General features: G+C 48.9%; 1 protein-coding gene and 1 pseudogene across 1 annotated transcript; one reads left to right on the plus strand and one right to left on the minus strand.

The window, feature by feature from the left end:
* The first annotated feature begins 1,028 nt into the window (after positions 1 to 1,028).
* LOC100682602 lies at positions 1,029 to 1,588 on the plus strand (annotated as a pseudogene).
* Positions 1,589 to 12,522: 10,934 nt separating this feature from the next.
* TNFSF9 (TNF superfamily member 9) lies at positions 12,523 to 15,692 on the minus strand. The gene is made up of 3 exons (XM_038565388.1): positions 15,456 to 15,692; positions 14,937 to 14,967; positions 12,523 to 13,959 (listed from the first exon to the last, which is right to left on the minus strand). The coding sequence occupies exons 1-3, from the start codon at positions 15,690 to 15,692 to the stop codon at positions 13,463 to 13,465; spliced, it is 765 nt and encodes a 254-aa protein (XP_038421316.1). The 3' UTR covers positions 12,523 to 13,462.
* Between the last annotated feature and the right edge of the window lie 1,882 nt (positions 15,693 to 17,574).

The raw sequence follows: 17,574 nt of genomic DNA on the forward strand, positions 1-17,574 counted from the left end.
GGGGGTGCTCTTTTTAGTGGAGTGTCAGGTAAGGAGATGGCTTTGGAGCTGAGCACTAAATGACAAAAAAGAATCTACATGGGAAGATCTGGGAGAGGAGCTTTCCAGGCAGAAGGAACTGCCAGAGCCAAGGTCCTGAGCCAGGACTGTGTCTGGCATGCATAGGAACAGCTAGGAGGCCCCTTGGGGCTGGAACAGAGAGAGGGGGCAGATGGGAGAAGGTGAGATGGGGGAAGTGACAGGAGCACATTGGGCAAGATCCGATGAGCTGATGTGAGCAGCTGGGGGTTTTTGGTTGTGGTTAATAGAAAGCCACTTGAGGTCATTGAAATAGCACCAAATCCCAGTCAGTGCAGCCCATGTTTCTCTGCTCTATCTAGCCCCACAATTGCCTCCTCCCCCACCTGAGCCAATCAGATCTTTCTTCTAGAAGCCTCCACAGCTTCCCAGTTACATTTCTGCTTCCAATTTCCACACCACAGTCTCAGCTTAAATTTTTCCACTGACTTAACACTGAAGGCAGAAAAATGTCCAAACCTCTATCTCTGCACATGAGGCCTTCATGATTCCTCTAACCTTATTCCCTACCGCTGTCCACCTCATGACTCCCCTCTAACCACACTGGTCTCCCAGGGCCCAAACATACCTGGAATGTTCTCACCTCAGGGCCTGCTGTGTCTTCTGTGTGGAATGCCTTTCCCCTGGATAGTCCCACAGCTGGGTTTTTGTCGTCACTCAAATCTCAGCACACATATTGCCTTCTAAGAGAAAATAGCTGTGACCACCACTTAAAAAATAGACCTCCTTCACTCTTTAGAACATCTCCCACATATTTCTTTCAAAACATTTGTAATGGTTAATTTTAAATGTCAACTTAGCTAGATCACAGTACACAGATATTTGGTCACACATAAGTCTAAATGCTGATATAAAAGTATTTTTTTAAGATGAATAATACTTAAATTAGTAGCAGAGAGGTGGGAGCGAATGCCGTGCCTCAAGTCTGACCAGCTTGTGAAGTCAGCAGGATGAATGTGGGGGTGACACACAGCGAAGTAAACCCCAACACTCGAGTGATGAATAGCCGGGGCATCTGGCTGGCCTACATCATCTTGGTAGGACGTGAAGCATCCCCTTCTTCAGCAGACCTGTTGTCTGGACCCTGAACAACGTCTTCCATAACTTGGTTATGTATGTCTTCTTACATACAGTGAAAGGGACACCCTTTGAGACCCCTGACCAAGGAAAGGCTCGGCTATTGGCCCACTGAGAACAGATGGACTACAGGCTCCAATTTATCTCTTCCTGCAAATTCCTCAGCATCTCTCCTATTGTACTCTACCTCCTGGCCAGCTTCTACACCAAGTATGATGCTACTCACTTCCCCATCAACACAACCTCATTGCTTAGTGTGCTGCTGTCTAAGTTACCCCAATTCCATGGGGTTCATCTCTTTGGCATCAACAAATACTGAGGGATAGGGCTGGGGATAACACTGGACCAAAGGGCTAGAACATCCTTTCCTTCTCCATATTGTTTTCTGTATCTTGAAAGCCTGAGAACTAGATAACCTTTCCCAAACTCCAGGAAGAGAACAGGTTGGAAAATGGAGCTCCCTGGGCCCAGCTCTAAGAGCAGATTATTTTGAATCAGGAAAGGTGGGAGGGATCCCTGGGTGGTGCAGCGGTTTGGCGCCTGCCTTTGGCCCAGGGCGCGATCCTGGAGACCCGGGATCGAATCCCACATCAGGCTCCCTGCATGGAGCCTGCTTCTCCCTCTGCCTGTGTCTCTGCCTCTCTCTCTCTCTCTCTGTGACTATCATGAATAAATAAATAAAATCTAAAAAAAATAAAAATAAAAAAAAAATAAGTTTTAAAAAAAAAAAAAAAAAAAAAAAAAAAGGAAAGGTGGGAAAGATAAGGGCTAAATCACTCTCCCTCACAGCAGGAAGCCATGTTTGAACAGCTTGTTTGGTAACTGAGCAGCTTGTTTCGTGATTAAGTTTTTCTAGATCTTCTACCCACACCACTCTCCAGCTCTGTTTTGCTGTGTATTTTCCTTATAATAAAGATACTTTTTTTTTTTCAAAAAAAAAAATTAGTAGCAGACTTTGATTAAAGCGTATTAATAATGTGGGCGGGTCTTATCCAATCAGTTGAAGGTCTTAAGAGATAAAGACTGAGGTCCCCTGGAGGAAGAGGGAATTGTGCCTCAGGAATGCCTTCAGATTCAAGACTGCAACTTCAACTCTTCCCTGGGCCTCCCCTGTAGATCAGACTTGCAAGATCCCACAATTGTGTTAGCCAATTCCTCAAAATAAATCTCTCTGCACATATATGTACATCTTATTGGTTCTGTTTCCCTGGAGAACCCTGACTAATATAGCATTTATACCATCTTTAGTTATTATGTTTAGGGATTATCTAGGAGGGAGACTTTATTTTCCATAAAGATCCAGAGAGTAAATATTCTAGGCTTCATGGGCCAAATGGTCTCTGTCACAGCTACTCATCTCCACTACCTGCAACACAAAATCAACTATAGACAGTACATAAACAAATCATCATGGCCATGTTGCAATAAGACGTCACTTGCAAAAACGTGATGGGCTATACAGCTTGCTGATCCCCAATCTAGAATATAAGCAGAACCCAAGACCCTCTTCCTTACCTTGTATCCCCAGCCCTTAGAAACATGCTGCCACATTAAATACCTCCAGTAAATATTTGTTGAATAAACAAATGAGCAAATGAAAAAGTGTTGTCTAACCTTATTCTGCTAAATCAATTCTTTGCACTCTAATGACTTTGAACTTTATTCAGCAACGATATTTAAGCTTTAATATCTCTCTGAAAGTTTGATAATGGAGGGTTTTACTCAAGTTTGAGGAAGTGTTCATGTTCATATAGATTTTATTATCCATGTATTTAAATAGAATTAATCTAAAATTTGTTAAGGCCTTTCTAGGGAAATGATTCAGACTTACTCCGGAGTCTTTTGTTTGTTCTATTCTTCTTTTTTTTTTTTTTTTTTTTTTTTTTTAGATTTTATTTATTTATTCATAAGAGACACATAGAGAAGTCAGAGACACAGGTAGAGGGAGAAGCAGGTTCCTCGCAGGGAGCCCGATGTGGGACTCAATCCTGGAACCCCGGATCACACCCTGAGCCAAAGACAGATGCTCAACCACTGAGCCACCCAGGCATCCCAGATCTGCTTCTGCATTTTTTTAAAAGATTTTATTTATTTATTCATGAAAGACACACAGAGAGACAGAGACATAGGTAGAGGGAGACGCAGGCTCCATGCAGGGAGCCCGACGTGGGACTCGATCCCAGTACTCCGGGATCACGCCTTGAACCAAAGGCAGACACTCAATCGCTGAGCCACCCAGGAGTCCCCCAGTTCTGCTTCTTTAGATGTTGATTATTTCCTGCTGATGTGGAGTTTGGGATGTCTCTCTCATGGTTTGGATTTCGGTCCTGTGCCTGGTGAGCCTTCGCTGCAAGTCTGAAAATTCCAATTCTCCCTGCGGCATCCAGCTGGCTCAGTCAGTGGAACATGTGACTCTTGATCTCAGAGTCATGAATTTGAGGCCCATGGCGGGGGGCGGGGGGTAGGGGGGAGTAATGATTACTTAAAAAAATAAATAAACTTTTTTTTTAAATAAACTTTTTTTAAAAAAAATAGAAAGTTTCAATTCTCCTGCCTATTCTGTTTACTATAACTTGACTCAGGAGAGGAAGGCTGGTAACTCAATATATTACATTCCCTGATTTAGCCCAAGGGCAAACTATACCACTGGGTGGGTTTGTTCAGTATGTGGATCAGAAGAGAGGGTAACGCTAACTCAGCTAGCTCCCATGTCCATCTGTCTGTCTATCTGTCTGCATGCTTTCTTTCTTTCCTTCTTTCTTTCCCTCTTTTTTCTCCTTCTCTCTTTCTTGAGTATAGTTGACAGCATTATGTGGGTTTCAGATGTACAGCACAGTGATTCAACAAGCCTATACATTATGCTCCGCTCAGCACAAGTGTAGCCATCATCTGTCACCATACAGCTTCGTTACAATACCATTGACTATATTCCTTATGCTGTGCCTTCCATTCCGACAATTTGTTCATTCCATAACTGGAAGCCTGTATCTCCCACTCCTCTTCCCCCCATTTTGCCCACCCTCCCACCCTTTTATGTTTCTTTCTAAGTAATCACCTTGATAAATACCCCCAAAACTTCCTATTTCTTGAATCTACTCACACCACATTTGGAATTTCCTAGAACTGCCCAGTCTTTGAGGTTTTGGTTTCCTCCGGTTTTGTTTCTTAATAATCCTGATCTTGTCTGACTCATCTTAAATAAATAACTTGTAATTTGTACTCCCAAACAAGGGCATGGGGAGAGCAAATGGTAAATGGTAAAGCAAATGAGACAAAATGTTACCTTCGAATAAAGGATACATGAGTGTTCTTTGTACCCTTTTTATTCATGTCACTTTTCTTGAGATTCAAAATTATTTCCAAATAATTTTATAAAGAAGCTACCTGCAGAGGCAATCTCAGAGTCTCCACTTGTCACTAATTTCTCAGGCCACTCTGATACAACTTGACTCATTCATGCCCTTGAAAATAGTTAACCACTCATGATTCTGATGATCCAAAATCTTGTGAATATTTTTGATTCCCATCTTAACTGACTCTCAGCAGTATCATATATCATTGACCACTACTTCCTCTTTGAAACGGATTCCTTGGGATCTTGATTTTTCCTCCTTCCTGTTTGGCTGTTCCTTCTTAGGCTTTTGGGTGCACCTGACTTCCTACTGAACCATTATATATTGAATTTCCTCAGCACTTGATCTTAGACCCTCTTTTCTGCTGCCTCTTCACATGTTATTCTAAGAAATCCCATCCTCTCCCCAAACATCCTTTTATAAATATACCAACAACTCTTACAATTCCATCCCAGCCATAGAGCTTGCATGGCCGCAGAATCAACTCAATATCCCACATGGCCACTTCGGAGGCACCTGGAAATTTCGCACATCCCAAAGTGACCCATGAGCTTCCAGGGTCTCCAAATTCCTAAGTGCTTCTATCTATCCAGTTGCATGAGTCAAAAGTCTTGGTTTCTCTATCTCCTCTGTCTCACCCATATTCAATGCTTAGCCAACTCCTGTTCTTTTTATTGTCTATCTCTTGTATATATAAATTGCCTCTCCATCTTCAAATCTATTACTCCGTCCCAAACATCCTCTCAGCTGAGTAATTCCATGAGCCTCCTGTCCCTGCTTGCACATGCTCTCTCTCTCTCTTTCTCTCTCTCTCAAATAAATAAATCTTTTTAAAAAATACTGTGTTGTGCACTTAAAATGTCATCTACCCATGAGAGGGTAGATCTTACATTAAGTATTCTTAATGCCATTTTAAAAATGCCCTGCAGACCCATCTCTCCACTCATTCCTCACCATACTGCTCCCAGCGCCCACACATAGGCACATGAGAAAGTGGTGCAAGGCTTAGGGCTATTCCACTCTGCTTCCACCACTGGAGACTCATCGGACAGCACTTCTGGAGTGGGGTGGGGTGTGAGATCTCTATTCAGTGGCCTGACTCATTCTCATCCTGGGTAGTAGGAGTTTCCTAGACACACTGAGCCAGAGCCTGTGGAATGAAAGAGAGGGACAAGAAACAGCTTTGGGTCTTCATAGAGATTGGTAATCTGGCTTGAAAAGTCTGATAAAAAAAAAAAGAAAGAAAGAAAGAAAAGTCTGAGAAAGCTCAGGTAAGAAATTTCCCTCTCCAAGCAGTACTCACACTGCGGTGGTGCGAGTGAGCCATCACACTTTGTAACATCCCACTTCTTGAAAAACGGTCTCGATTCACATCCCAGTCCCTCATACAATCCCACAGTCCCTGATCCCAAACCCTAGACACCAAATATGTTTTGGAATCCAGAACTGACACTGCTAATATGATATATATGTCTTTGACCTCATCCCCAACACAGGCTCCTAAACCCTAGCAAATTCCTAAATGATAAGAACACTAGGAGCATCTTTTGTTCTAAAGAGGCGACTCTGGGTGGGCTCCTGGATGATTCCTGGGTGAGGGCTGGTCACCAAAAAGACCAAGCCATGATTAGAAACTTGTAATTTTTGGCCCCACACCCATCTTCCGGACAGGGAAGAGAGGCTTAGAAACAGAGTTTATGATTGATCATGCCTACGTGAGGAAGCGTCCATAACATCCCAACAGTAGAGGTTTCGGGGAGTTTCCAGGTTGGTGAACACAACCACACAAGGAGGGTGACACATCCCAGCTCCACAGGGACAGAAGCTCCTGCAGTCAGGGTCTTTCCAGACCTCTTTATCTGGTGCTACTCTGCATCCTTACCATAAATTGGTTTCTCTGAATTCTGTGAGTGGCTCTAGCAAATTAATCAAACCCAAGGAAGAAATCATTCCAACCCACAACCTAGAGCTGGTTTGTCAGAAGTGCAGGTAACAACTGAGATTTGTGACTGGTATTTGAAGTGGGGAATGGAGGAGACAGTCTTGTGGGAACTGAGCATTTAACTATGGGATCTGGGCAGACCCGGTGGCCCTGCGGTTCAGTGCCGTCTTTGGCCTAGGGTGTGATCCTGGAGACCCGGGATCAAGTCTCACATCGGGCTCCCTGCATGGAGCCTGCTTCTCCCTCTGCCTGTGTCTCTGCCCGCCCCCCCGTGTGTGTGTGTGTGTGTGTCTGTCATGAATAAATAAATAAAATCTTTAAAAAAAAATAACTATGGGATCTGATGCTATCTCTGGGTAGATAGTGTCAGAGTTGAGCTGGATTCTTGGACACCTTGCTGGTGGCCGAGAATTGCTTATTGGTGTCAGGAAATGGCTCCACAGATTTGGTGATCAGAAGAGACAGAAGTTAAGTGTTTTGGGGTGCCTGGGTGGCTCAGTCGGTTAAGCGTCTGCCTTCACCTCATGTCATGATCTCAGGGTCCTAGGATGGAGCCCTGCATCCGGCTCCCTGCCCATCTGGGAGTCTGCTTCTCCTTCTCTTTCTGCCTGCCGCTCACCCTGCTTGTGCTCTTTCTCTCTCTGTCAAATAAATATATAAAAGGTAAAAAAATGTTAATTATTTTGTGTGGATAATAAAGCAGACTCATGTACCATATCTATCACTTCTATATATCCCATCATATATATGTATTAAATGGTACTCATACTAGATTACACATTTATTACTCCCCGCCGGGGGCTTCTGGGACAGCATCCAATAATCAAGCATATCAACACCCCTATTATGTGCATATCTGAGCTAAGGAATGAATACAAACCATAAACACCTTCACATGGGTTCAGCCAATTTGGGCTTCTAAAGGAGCCGGGGACATTTTTCTTTTGGAGGATTTTACGGTTGTAGATTCAGGATTATGAATTATGATTGTCTTTATAACACTACATCTTTCCAAAATTGCCTTTGTAATTCCCATCATGGCAAGAGTGTCTTTATGACATCACAGATGTGTCATTGTAACCCTTCTCTTGTGAATTGTTGTGTCTTTGTCACATGTCCATGGGACTCTATAGAAGTCTAAGTGTGTGTTGGTATGAACTGTTCTGAGTGCTTGCTGAGAGCCTGGCACTGTGGCACATTTATACACGAGCGTGTATTAAATGCATCAATTCCTATAACCATCTGTACTGGTCTAGGACTGTCATAACAAAGTACCACAGACTGGGTTCCTTAAACAAGATGATTATTCTCTCACAGTTTTGGAGACCAGGAGTCCAAAATCAGTGTTGTCAAGATTGGTTCTTTCTGAGGCTGCAAGGGAGAGGTCTGTTCCAGGTCTGATATTCCTTGGTTCTTAGATAGCCATCTTTATGATCACATGGCATTTTCTGTGTGTGCGTGCACACACATCTATCTCCAAATTTCCCTTCTTACAAGGACGCCAATTGTATAGGATTAGGGCCCAGCCTAATGACCTCACTTTAACACAATTACTTCTGTAAAGATTCTGTCTTCAAATACAGTCACATTCTGAGGTCCTGGGGGTTAGAGCTTCCTCATATGAATCTGGAGGGCACACAATGCAGCCAAAACTTTTCACCCTGGCCCAATCAGCTCCATTCTATGAGGTCGCTTGGAAGTGACCAGGGTTGCAGGAAGACTGGCCCTACAAACACAGTGTCGACCACTCTGTTATTGGCTGTGTGACCTTGGGCTAAAGTCCCTGGGCCTTAGTTTCTTTGCCTGTAAAATGGGAATGAAAATAAAATCATACCTTCCTGTTGAAGTCTTTGCAAGGCAATTAGTTAGTACTTGGGACCAGTAAGCATTAATAAATGTCATCTATAGTTCTTGTCACTGTTGTAGAATTCTATCCGTATACCTTGGCTCTTGGTAATATCCTACAACATTATGGGGCCCAAGTATCTTTGCTGTGGGCCACTCCCAAGCTCAAATAATTCAGGAAGCAGGACAGACTCTCAGATCCCAAAACTACCAAGAAAGTCACTGACAGCCTTGAGGGCCTGCATCCTCGAGCAGCATGGAACAGAACCCATCCCAGAAGGAAATTCATGGAAGGACACTCATGGCCCTCAAGAGTAGATACTAAATGTACTGGGTTGAATAGTGTCCCCGCCCCCCCAAGCCAGGCCAAAAAAAAAAAAATCTTCATGCCCTTCCTGGAACCTCGGAATATAGATTTATTTGGAAATAGGGTCTTTGCAGATGTAAGTAGCTAAGATGACTATACAGGACTAGTGTGAGCCCTACATCCAATATGAGCAATGCCCTTAGAGAAAGAGGAGAAAAGAAACAAATGAGACACATGGAAGGAAAAACAGCCATGCCATAAGGGAGGCAGAGATGAGGGTAATGCAGAAGCTAGGAAAGGAACACCATCCACCAGAAGCTGGAAGAGGGAGGGAAGGATTCTTCCCTAGAGCGTTTGGAGAGTGTGGCCCTGCCAACACCTTGATTTTGAACTTCCGGCCTCCAGGCCTGGCAGACAGTTATCTGAGGTTCTAAGCCACCCAGGATACGGTACTTTGTTTTTTATTTAGATAGGCTCCACGCCCAAGGTGGGGCCCAAGGCGGAGCTTGAACTCACGACCCTGAGATCAACACCTGAGCTGAGACCAAGAGTAGGTGGCCCAACATACTGAGCTACCCAGGTGCCCCTATGGTACTTTGTTAGAGCAACTCTAGGAAACTAATGCACTAGGGCATCCCCCTTCACCAGGAGGAGGCAAGTAGGAAACCTAGGGAGCTCTTCTGTCTCTTTAGGGCTCTGTGGTCTCATCTGTGAATCCCCACACGTCTTCTCCCCTCCTCTCTCTCTCTCTCTCTGCACACGGTTCTCTCCATGCTTCTCTCACAGCTTCTCCTGCCTAGTAGGGTTGGTAGAGCCAGGCCTGCCCCTGTTCCTGTGGAGGAGATCTGATTGTACCAGCTTGAGTCATGTGTCCAATCAGACCAGCTTGACCTGGCCCAATCAGCTGCACCAGAGGATTGGCATCACCCAGTGGTATTCAAAATAAGCAACAACCAGGGGAGCCTATCGTGGACCAATCAGATCTGATGCTGGTCCCTGGACCAAGAGTTCTAAGAAGCATCTTTTCCCCTCCAACCCTGAAGGAGAACCAAGTGCAAGGTTTCGGATGGCAAGGGCCATCCTACACATCCCGAGGAAGCATCTAGCACTGGGGGCGGGGAGTAACAGTCATTTGCCAATTTGTGAACCAGACTAAAACCATCTTGGGCAAATGGCCATGATGACCACTCTGACCTGACGCCTTCTTGAGCACAGTGCCCCCACACACATCCTTTCCCTTTTATTTAACCACATCCTAGAGTAACTTGGGTTCTTTTTTTTTTTTTTTTAAGATTTTATTTATCCATTCATAGACACCGAGAGAGAGAGAGGCAGAGACACAGGCAAAGGGAGAAGCAGGTTCCACGCAGGGAGCCCGACGTGGGACTCGATCCCGGGTCTCCAGGATCACACCCCAGGCTGCAGGCCGCGCCAAACCGCTGCGCCACCGGGGCTGCCCTAACTTGGGTTCTTGATCTACTCTGGAGATATGACTGTGACACACTCATTCTCAAACATTCTCCTCCTGAGTGCTCCTCCCCACGGACTCCTAGCCTCTAGCAGGTCTGACAGGAGGTAGGGGTTTCAGGGACCTGCTCCTCTTGGAGCCACTCAAAACAGGCTTATGTCTGTAAGTCCCCTTAATAAGCCATTCTCATCAAGCTGGACTTGTAGGCCTTTTTCTTCCATCTTACAGCTCTGTAGGATTTGTCACTTTGCACATACTTCCTTTTCATGGAACAATCAGCTTGTATGGAATTAGTTTATTTATCGTCAGTTAAATTAGTTATTTATCTTACTTATTTTTTAAGTTCACTTTTTTTTTTTAAATAATCTCACCTACACCCAACGTGGGGTTTGAACATACAACCCCGAGATCAAGGCTTTCATGCTCTTCTAACTGAACCAGCCAGGTGTCCCTAGCTCAATAATTTAATTCCCAATAAGGGTGACACTCATAGTGTCAGCTCAATGCCAATTCGGCCCTATTTAAGAGGGACTCTTTGAGAATGGGTAGAGATCCACTGAGTGTTATACTATATGTTGGCAAATCGAATTCCAATAAAAATTTTTTTAATTTGCATAAATATATATGTAAATTAAATAAAAAAGAGAATGGGTAGAGATGGATCAGGCAAATGGCGTTCACTTCCACATCTGCATCTTCACTGCGCATCCCACATCCTCCTGTCTGGCCAGTGTAGGCCACTCTCCTACCTCTGCCTCCCTCGTTCCCATCCATCCTCCTAAGGCCCATCTAGGTCACCTGCTCTGTGGAGACTTCTCTGCCCACTCCACCCCCTTTTGTCCTATGCAAGAAGCCAAGATCCAGCTGTTTTATATGGACTAGCCAGCAGATCTGCATGGTAGGAAAATTATGGTGCTGGGGGATCTGGCTGGGTCTGGAGACAGTGGTATACTAGCAAATGCCTAACAACCAGCTCTCCAGAGGAGGAAAAAATGAGTATGTGCATTTATTATAAATTTTGTTGGCAAAAATATGCAGCACATATCTACAAAAAATATATAAAATACTCTCCTTGGGCAGCCCGGGTGGCTCAGCGGTTTAACACCACCTTCACCCCAGGGTGTGATCCTGGAGACCCGGGATCGAGTCCCACATCAGGCTCCCGGCATGGAGCCTGCTTCCTCCTCTGCCTGTGTCTGTGCCTCTCTCTCTCTCTCTCTCTCTGTCTCTCATGAATAAATAAATAAAATTTTTAAAAAATACTCTTCTTTTTTAAAAAAAAGAATTATTTAGGGGCACCTGGGTGGCTCAGTGGTTGAACATCTGCCTTTGGCCTAGGTCATGATCCCAGGGTCCTGGGATCAAGTCCCACAACGGGCTCCCTGCAAGGAGCCTGCTTCTCCCTCTGCCTGTGTCTCTGCCTCTCTCTGTGTCTCTCATGAATAAGTAAATAAAATATTTTTTAAATAAAAATTAAAATTAATTTAAAGGCATCCCCGATGGCTCAGCGGTTTAGCGCCGCCTTCAGCCCAGGGCGGGATCCTAGAGACCCAGGATCGAGTCCCATGTCGGGTTCCCTGCATGGAGCCTGCTTCTCCCTCTGCTTGTGTCTCTGCCTCTCTCTCTATGTCTCTCATGAATAAATAAGTTAAAATCTTTAAAAAATAAAAAAATAAAATTAATTTAAAAAATTAAAAAAGAATTATTTAGTTATTTGAGAGAGAGAGAGAAAGAGAGAGAGAGAGCACAGGAGCAGTGGGAGGGGCAGAGGGAGAGAGAGAATCCCAAGGAGATTCCCCACTGAGTGTGCAGCTGACACAGATCCTACAACTCTGAGATCATGACTTGAGATGAAATTAAGAGTCAGTTGCTTAACCGACTGAGCCACCCAGGTGCCCCTTTAAAATACTCTCCATTAAAAAAATAATAATAAATAGGGATCCCTGGGTGGCGCAGGGGTTTGGCGCCTGCCTTTGGCCCAGGGCGCGATCCTGGAGACCTGGGATCGAATCCCATATCGGGCTCCCGGTGCATGGAGCCTGCTTCTCCCTCTGCCTGTGTCTCTGCCTCTCTCTCTTTCTCTCTGTGTGACTATCATAAATAAATAAAAAAATTTAAAAAAAAATAATAATAATAATAAATAAATAAATAAATAAATAAATACTCTCCATTGCAAATTCCATAGTCAATTTTTATATAATGCAGTCTTCGATTTTCCCTACGCTTGTACCCATAGCCACCTGTGGCTCGCAGTGACAAGTGAGTATAGGTTGGTCTATTCCTTCAAAGGCTACAGGACCTGGAACAACATAGATGTCCTCACTTCACTTGCTTGTCAGTCATGTTGAGCAACTTCTTTGCTAAATCAGATAACGGTCTGAAAACACAAGACAAATACTTCCTCAATTTCTCCTGTGCTATTCACAACATAACAGCTCAAGACAAGACACACTTTCAAGTTTAATCTACATGTTTAATCCACAATTTCTCCATCGTTGTCTTAAATAAATGATCTACACACAATACATGAAGTCAACCTGGAACATTTGCAGATGCCCCTGGCCGATTTTAAGTTCCCAGCATGAGGTCACTGAACAGAGTTGGCAAGCAAGGTCCTGCAGAACGACGTTACACAGTACTTCCGCCACGCAGATACAAATAGGTCATCACCAGCATAGAGAAAAACAAAACGGGAATGAAGTCCCTGAAGCATAGGGTAGTTAGGTCTCAAATAAGATAACTCACGCTGTCTGGCATACAGCAGAGGCTCAATACTTTGTAGTCAGGAAGTTTCTAAGTATCGTATAATCCAGTACCACACACCATCTCACAGTCTCCCATGTGGTCCGGTCACACAGGGTCACGCACAATCATAGTCCTAGTGTCAAGCAGGCATACCTGACTGCCAGCTTGGCAAAATGCTGGGCTACCTGTCTTGTTCACAGCTGTGTCTTCAACACCTAAAACAGTGCCTGACACACAGGAGATGCTCAAAACAACTTTCATGAATGATGCTCACACAGCATAGTCACACAGAGCCCTGAAGACTAGTGCCTTGAATGCCATAGCAGGTCTGGGGATGAGTCTTTATTTCTCACATATTAACATAAATAAAGTTTTTTTTTTATCTGTTTTGTTTGCTGATGTTTCTCCAGCCCTGTAGCAGGCCTTACATACAGCAGATGTTCAATAAATATACATTGAATGGATTAATATAAAGTACACTGTTGAGCTCAGGCTCAGAATAAATACCCAAAGTTCAACTGGGGGCAGGAATGGGAGAGCGACTTGGAGAGTCCTCGAGGAGGGGATCAGCAGCGGGGACCCCTGCCAAGCCAGGTGAGGTAGAGTAGCGAGGCATCACCAAGAGCCCCAATAAAAGAAGGCAGCATTCATTCTCCATCCAGGGGCGGGGACCCAGGCCCCGTGTCCATGGGCCATGACGAGGGGAGTCCAGTGGGGACTTTGGTGGCCACTCTGAAGAGGCCCAAGATCGTGGCACCTTGTGCCAGCTGCCAGGCAGGGTGGGCCCCTGCCTCAGCTCGCAAGTGAACACGGAGGCGCTGGCCTGCGTCCAGGTGCAGCAGGCTGCCCTGGAAACCAGCTGCTGAGTCACGGGCCTCCGAGGATGGTGGAGGCAGGTCCAAGGTCAGGTCCAGGGCTGCAGCCTCGGTGCCAAGTGGCTGCAGGTGCAGGGCAGCAGAGACAGAGCCGGAGCCCGTGCTGGACATTACCCGCTGCAGCTTCAGGTGCAAGAAAACATAGTAGAGCCCGGGTTCCACCACCATCAGCTCCCGAGTGTGCTGGTCATAACTCAGGCCCGGCCCCAGGAATACACCTGCCAGGCCCGGGTCACTGTACCAGCGCAGGGGTCCTTCCTTCAGCTGTACTGAGGGAGGAAGAAGAGAGGGAGGTTCCTTGAGCTGGGCTGTGGAGCCAGGGTGCAGCCCAGGGGAGGGGTGCTGGGGCTCTGAGCTGGAGAGGGACAGAGGTCTCAGAAGGAAGAGGGAAGTGAGGTTGGCAGATGCAAGGGAAGGAGGGAGGACAGGACTTCCACAGAGGAGAAAGTGCAAAGGAGTGGGCATGGGGGTGGAGGGGTAGTGGGGTGAGGGGGTGGAGGGTTCAGGGCTGGGGGTGGGGTGGAGGTGGAGGGGTAGGGGGTGGGAGGTTCAGGGTTAGGGTGGGGGGTAGGGGTGGAGAGTGTGTGGAGGGTAGGGGGGTAAGGGGGGGGAGGAGGGCGTGGGGAGCCAGGGTGGGGAAAGTAGAAGGTAGCACTGGGAGGGGGTACAATGCCAAAGATGGGAGGGGCAGTCAGACTGGGGAGAGCTCAGGAGGGAGGGAAGGAAGGCGCCTGGTGAGAGAGGCGAGGGGACTGGGGGAGGTGGCAAAGCCCAGAGGGGACACAGAGGGAGGAAAGAGAGTCTCAGGAAGGGGGAGAAGACAGAGGGGCAGGGGTGGGGAGGAGGAGTCTGGAAGAGGAAAGGAGTTAGCAGGAGGTCTCCAAAACCGGCAACTGGGGGTGGGAGGAGGGCCCCCCCCCCCCGCCGCACCTCCCAGAGCCCAGCCGGAGAGACAGAGGCAGGTGGGATCTGTGGGATCAAGCCCCAGGTCGGTGGAGGCGGGGAGCCTGAGACACGTATATTTGGGGGTCAGAGGAGGAAAAGCCGACACCCTGAGAGGGCCATGGGAAGGCCAGGAAGACAGAGCGGGCTTAAAGAGGTGAGGGGACAGCTTTTAGAGAGGAACGGAAGAGGACGAGATGGAGGGCGCGGAGGCCTCCCTGTCCCGGGGCTCCTCCGCCTGTTGCCACCCCTGCCCGCCACCCCCGCCGCGTGCGCCCAGGCGGAGTGACCGCGGGACACTCACCATCTCGGGCCACCAGCTGCGCGAACACGGCCTGCGGAGAGAGGACAGGCGGAAAGTGGATGGAGGCCCCCGTCGCGTTGCCGCAGCCCCCCGGAAAGTGGGGGTCCCCGGGGTCTGCGCAGGCCTTGAGCCCTCCCCCGCGCTCCAATGAAGGCACAAGCCTACACGCTCTGCCGACGCCGGTGGCTCGCCCTGCCCCAACCCTGGGGCAGGAACAGGGACAGAACCTCGTGATTCCGCAGACGAAAGAGGAGAGGTTCCCTCCAGGCGCCCTCGGGAGGGAGAGGGGGAGACCCCGGGAGCCCAGGGCCAAAGCGACGATCTCCCGCAGTTAGCAAAGAACCGCGAGCTCCCGCCGCGGCTCGGGGATAAAGAAGAGGCGCCGGCGTCCGCGATGGAGAGGGATACGCTGCGGGGCCCGGGATGCGGAGGGGAGTCTCACGGGGGTGCCCCCCGCCCCGAGGCCCTCAACAGAAGGGGTGCTCTCGAGGGGGAGAAGGGGCTCCGGGCGCCTCTCACCTGCGGGGAGTCGGGGAGGCGGGCGCCGGCGTCCGGCAGGGGCGCGGGGAGCGCGGGGAGCGCGGGGAGCCGGGGCCCGGGGACCACCCAGGCGCGGAGCGCGCAGGCGGCGCAGGTGCCGGCGAGCAGCAGCATCGCGGCGCTCAGCGCCCAGGGCAGCGGGCTGCAGGCGCGGCCGGGGGGCGCGGGCGGCCGCGGGGCCTCGGGGTCCGGGGCGGCGTCGCTGCGGGGGCGCATGGCCGGCGGCGGGCGGCTGCAGCCGGGCCGGGGGCCCCGCGCTTTATAGCAGCTCCGGAAGCCGCGTTTTCCGGGGCGGGGCGCGTGGGGATCCCGGCGCCCGGCCCTCTCCGCCTTCCGCCTGAAGTTTCCCTAACTTTCTCTTCTCTGAATCTCTCCACTTTCCACCTCCCTGGGCGCCCTGCTCCGCCCGCCCCGCCGTTTCCTCTTTGTCCCTAGCTCTGTCCCTCCTGTGTCTCCTGGGTTATGTCTCTCCGCCCCCGTCGCTCTGGGGGTCCCTGTGTAACTCCGCATGGCCTCTGGTCTCTGGGCCCTTCTCGCTCTTAATCTGCCCCCCGACTCTGTGGACTGTCGCTGGAGGAGGTCTCAGAGAACCTTTCCATCTCTTGGCCTTGGTATTACTTTTTTTTCTTTGAGGTTTTATTTACGTATTCATGAGAGACACAGAGAGAGGCAGAGGCAGAGGCAGAGGCAGAGGGAGAAGCAGGCTCCCTGCGGGGGCCCCGATGGGCGACTCAATCCCAGGACCCTGGATCCCGCCCTGAGCCAGAGGCAGATGCTCAACCACTGAGCCACCCAGGTGCCCCTCGGCCTCGGTATTTCTGTGCGTCTGTCTCTGTATCTCTCCCTGTCTCTCTATGTCTCTGACTCTGATTTAGTGTCTTAGTCTCCCTCTCTTTCCCTTCCTTCTTGCCACTCTAGCTGCCCTCCCCAACCCCGCACTAGGGCTCCCCCAGCACTCCCCTAAATCCATAATATCTGCAGAAGGGTCAAGGAACAGCCAGGCCTCAGCCCCCTTCCCTGGAGCATAAGCCCCCCCCCTCCCCAGTGTAGCAGGCCCAGCCCTCCCCCCACCTTCCCTCACCTTCCCCAGGAGCCCTGGGGTCTTCCCAGGCTTGCCTCCACCCACCCATCTGGACGCTTCCCGTCAGGGGCCCCTTCTGGACCCCACAAGCAGAAGGCTGGAGAGTCCAGGTAGAGAAATCCCCCTTGTAGGGAAGAGACAGTCTTGGCTAAAGCAGAGGAAACTCAAATTTCCCGTTCACTCTCTGCTGGTGGAGGTGGGGTGGGAGGAGGCGCAGAGCAGGGGCGAAAACTCGGATCCAAAAGAGGAAGCGATCATGTATTGAGAGCTGGGCGGCCCTGGAAAAGCCCTGGCCTCCTCAAGTAGCCCTGCTCTGCTGGGACCCGCAGGGTGGACACTGGCTCTTCGACCCTCTCCAGGGCTCCCTTGCCCCCGGCCAGCCCAGCGAGCAAGGGATCGCAGGGCTGCAAAAGCCTCGGGGAAATGCAGGGGGGATTTGGGTTCACCGATAAAGGTATGGGATGGCTCCCTTGCTTTCTATTTTGTTGTATTGGGCCTCCTTGGGGAATTAGGGTAAGCAAAGAGTGGTGATGCTGGCTGGTGTTGGTGCACAGGTGCTAAAAGCTTCCGGTATCTGAGCGGTTCTTAAGATGTGACGCAGAACCAGCTAACAAGTGGTAGCAGCAGCACCTGGGGATTCGTTAGTTATGCAAATTCTAGCACCACAAACTAGGCCTATTGACACTCTGGGAGCAGAAGCCCAGGAATCAGTGTGTGGATGAGCCCTCCAGATGACTCTGGTGCTCGCCTAAGTTAGAGATGCCACCGCATTGTACCAGGGTCTTTCCTTCGCACCTGCCGTCCCTCTGGCTGGAATGTTCTGCGGCACTTTCGGTTCTGACGTCACTCTGGGCAGAGAGAATGAGCCAAGCACCGGGCTCTACAAGCATCACTCTTTCCTGAAACCCCACTCCCATGACAGCTAAGCGATTGTTTTGAAAACTAAACCAAAATTGTTAGCCAGCCCGGTGGGAAGCCAAATATAATCTCCATAGCGGAATTCCACCCTCACCAGCC

The sequence above is a fragment of the Canis lupus genome, chromosome 20 (assembly GCF_011100685.1).
Source record: "Canis lupus familiaris isolate Mischka breed German Shepherd chromosome 20, alternate assembly UU_Cfam_GSD_1.0, whole genome shotgun sequence".
Taxonomy (NCBI): Eukaryota; Metazoa; Chordata; class Mammalia; order Carnivora; family Canidae; genus Canis; species Canis lupus.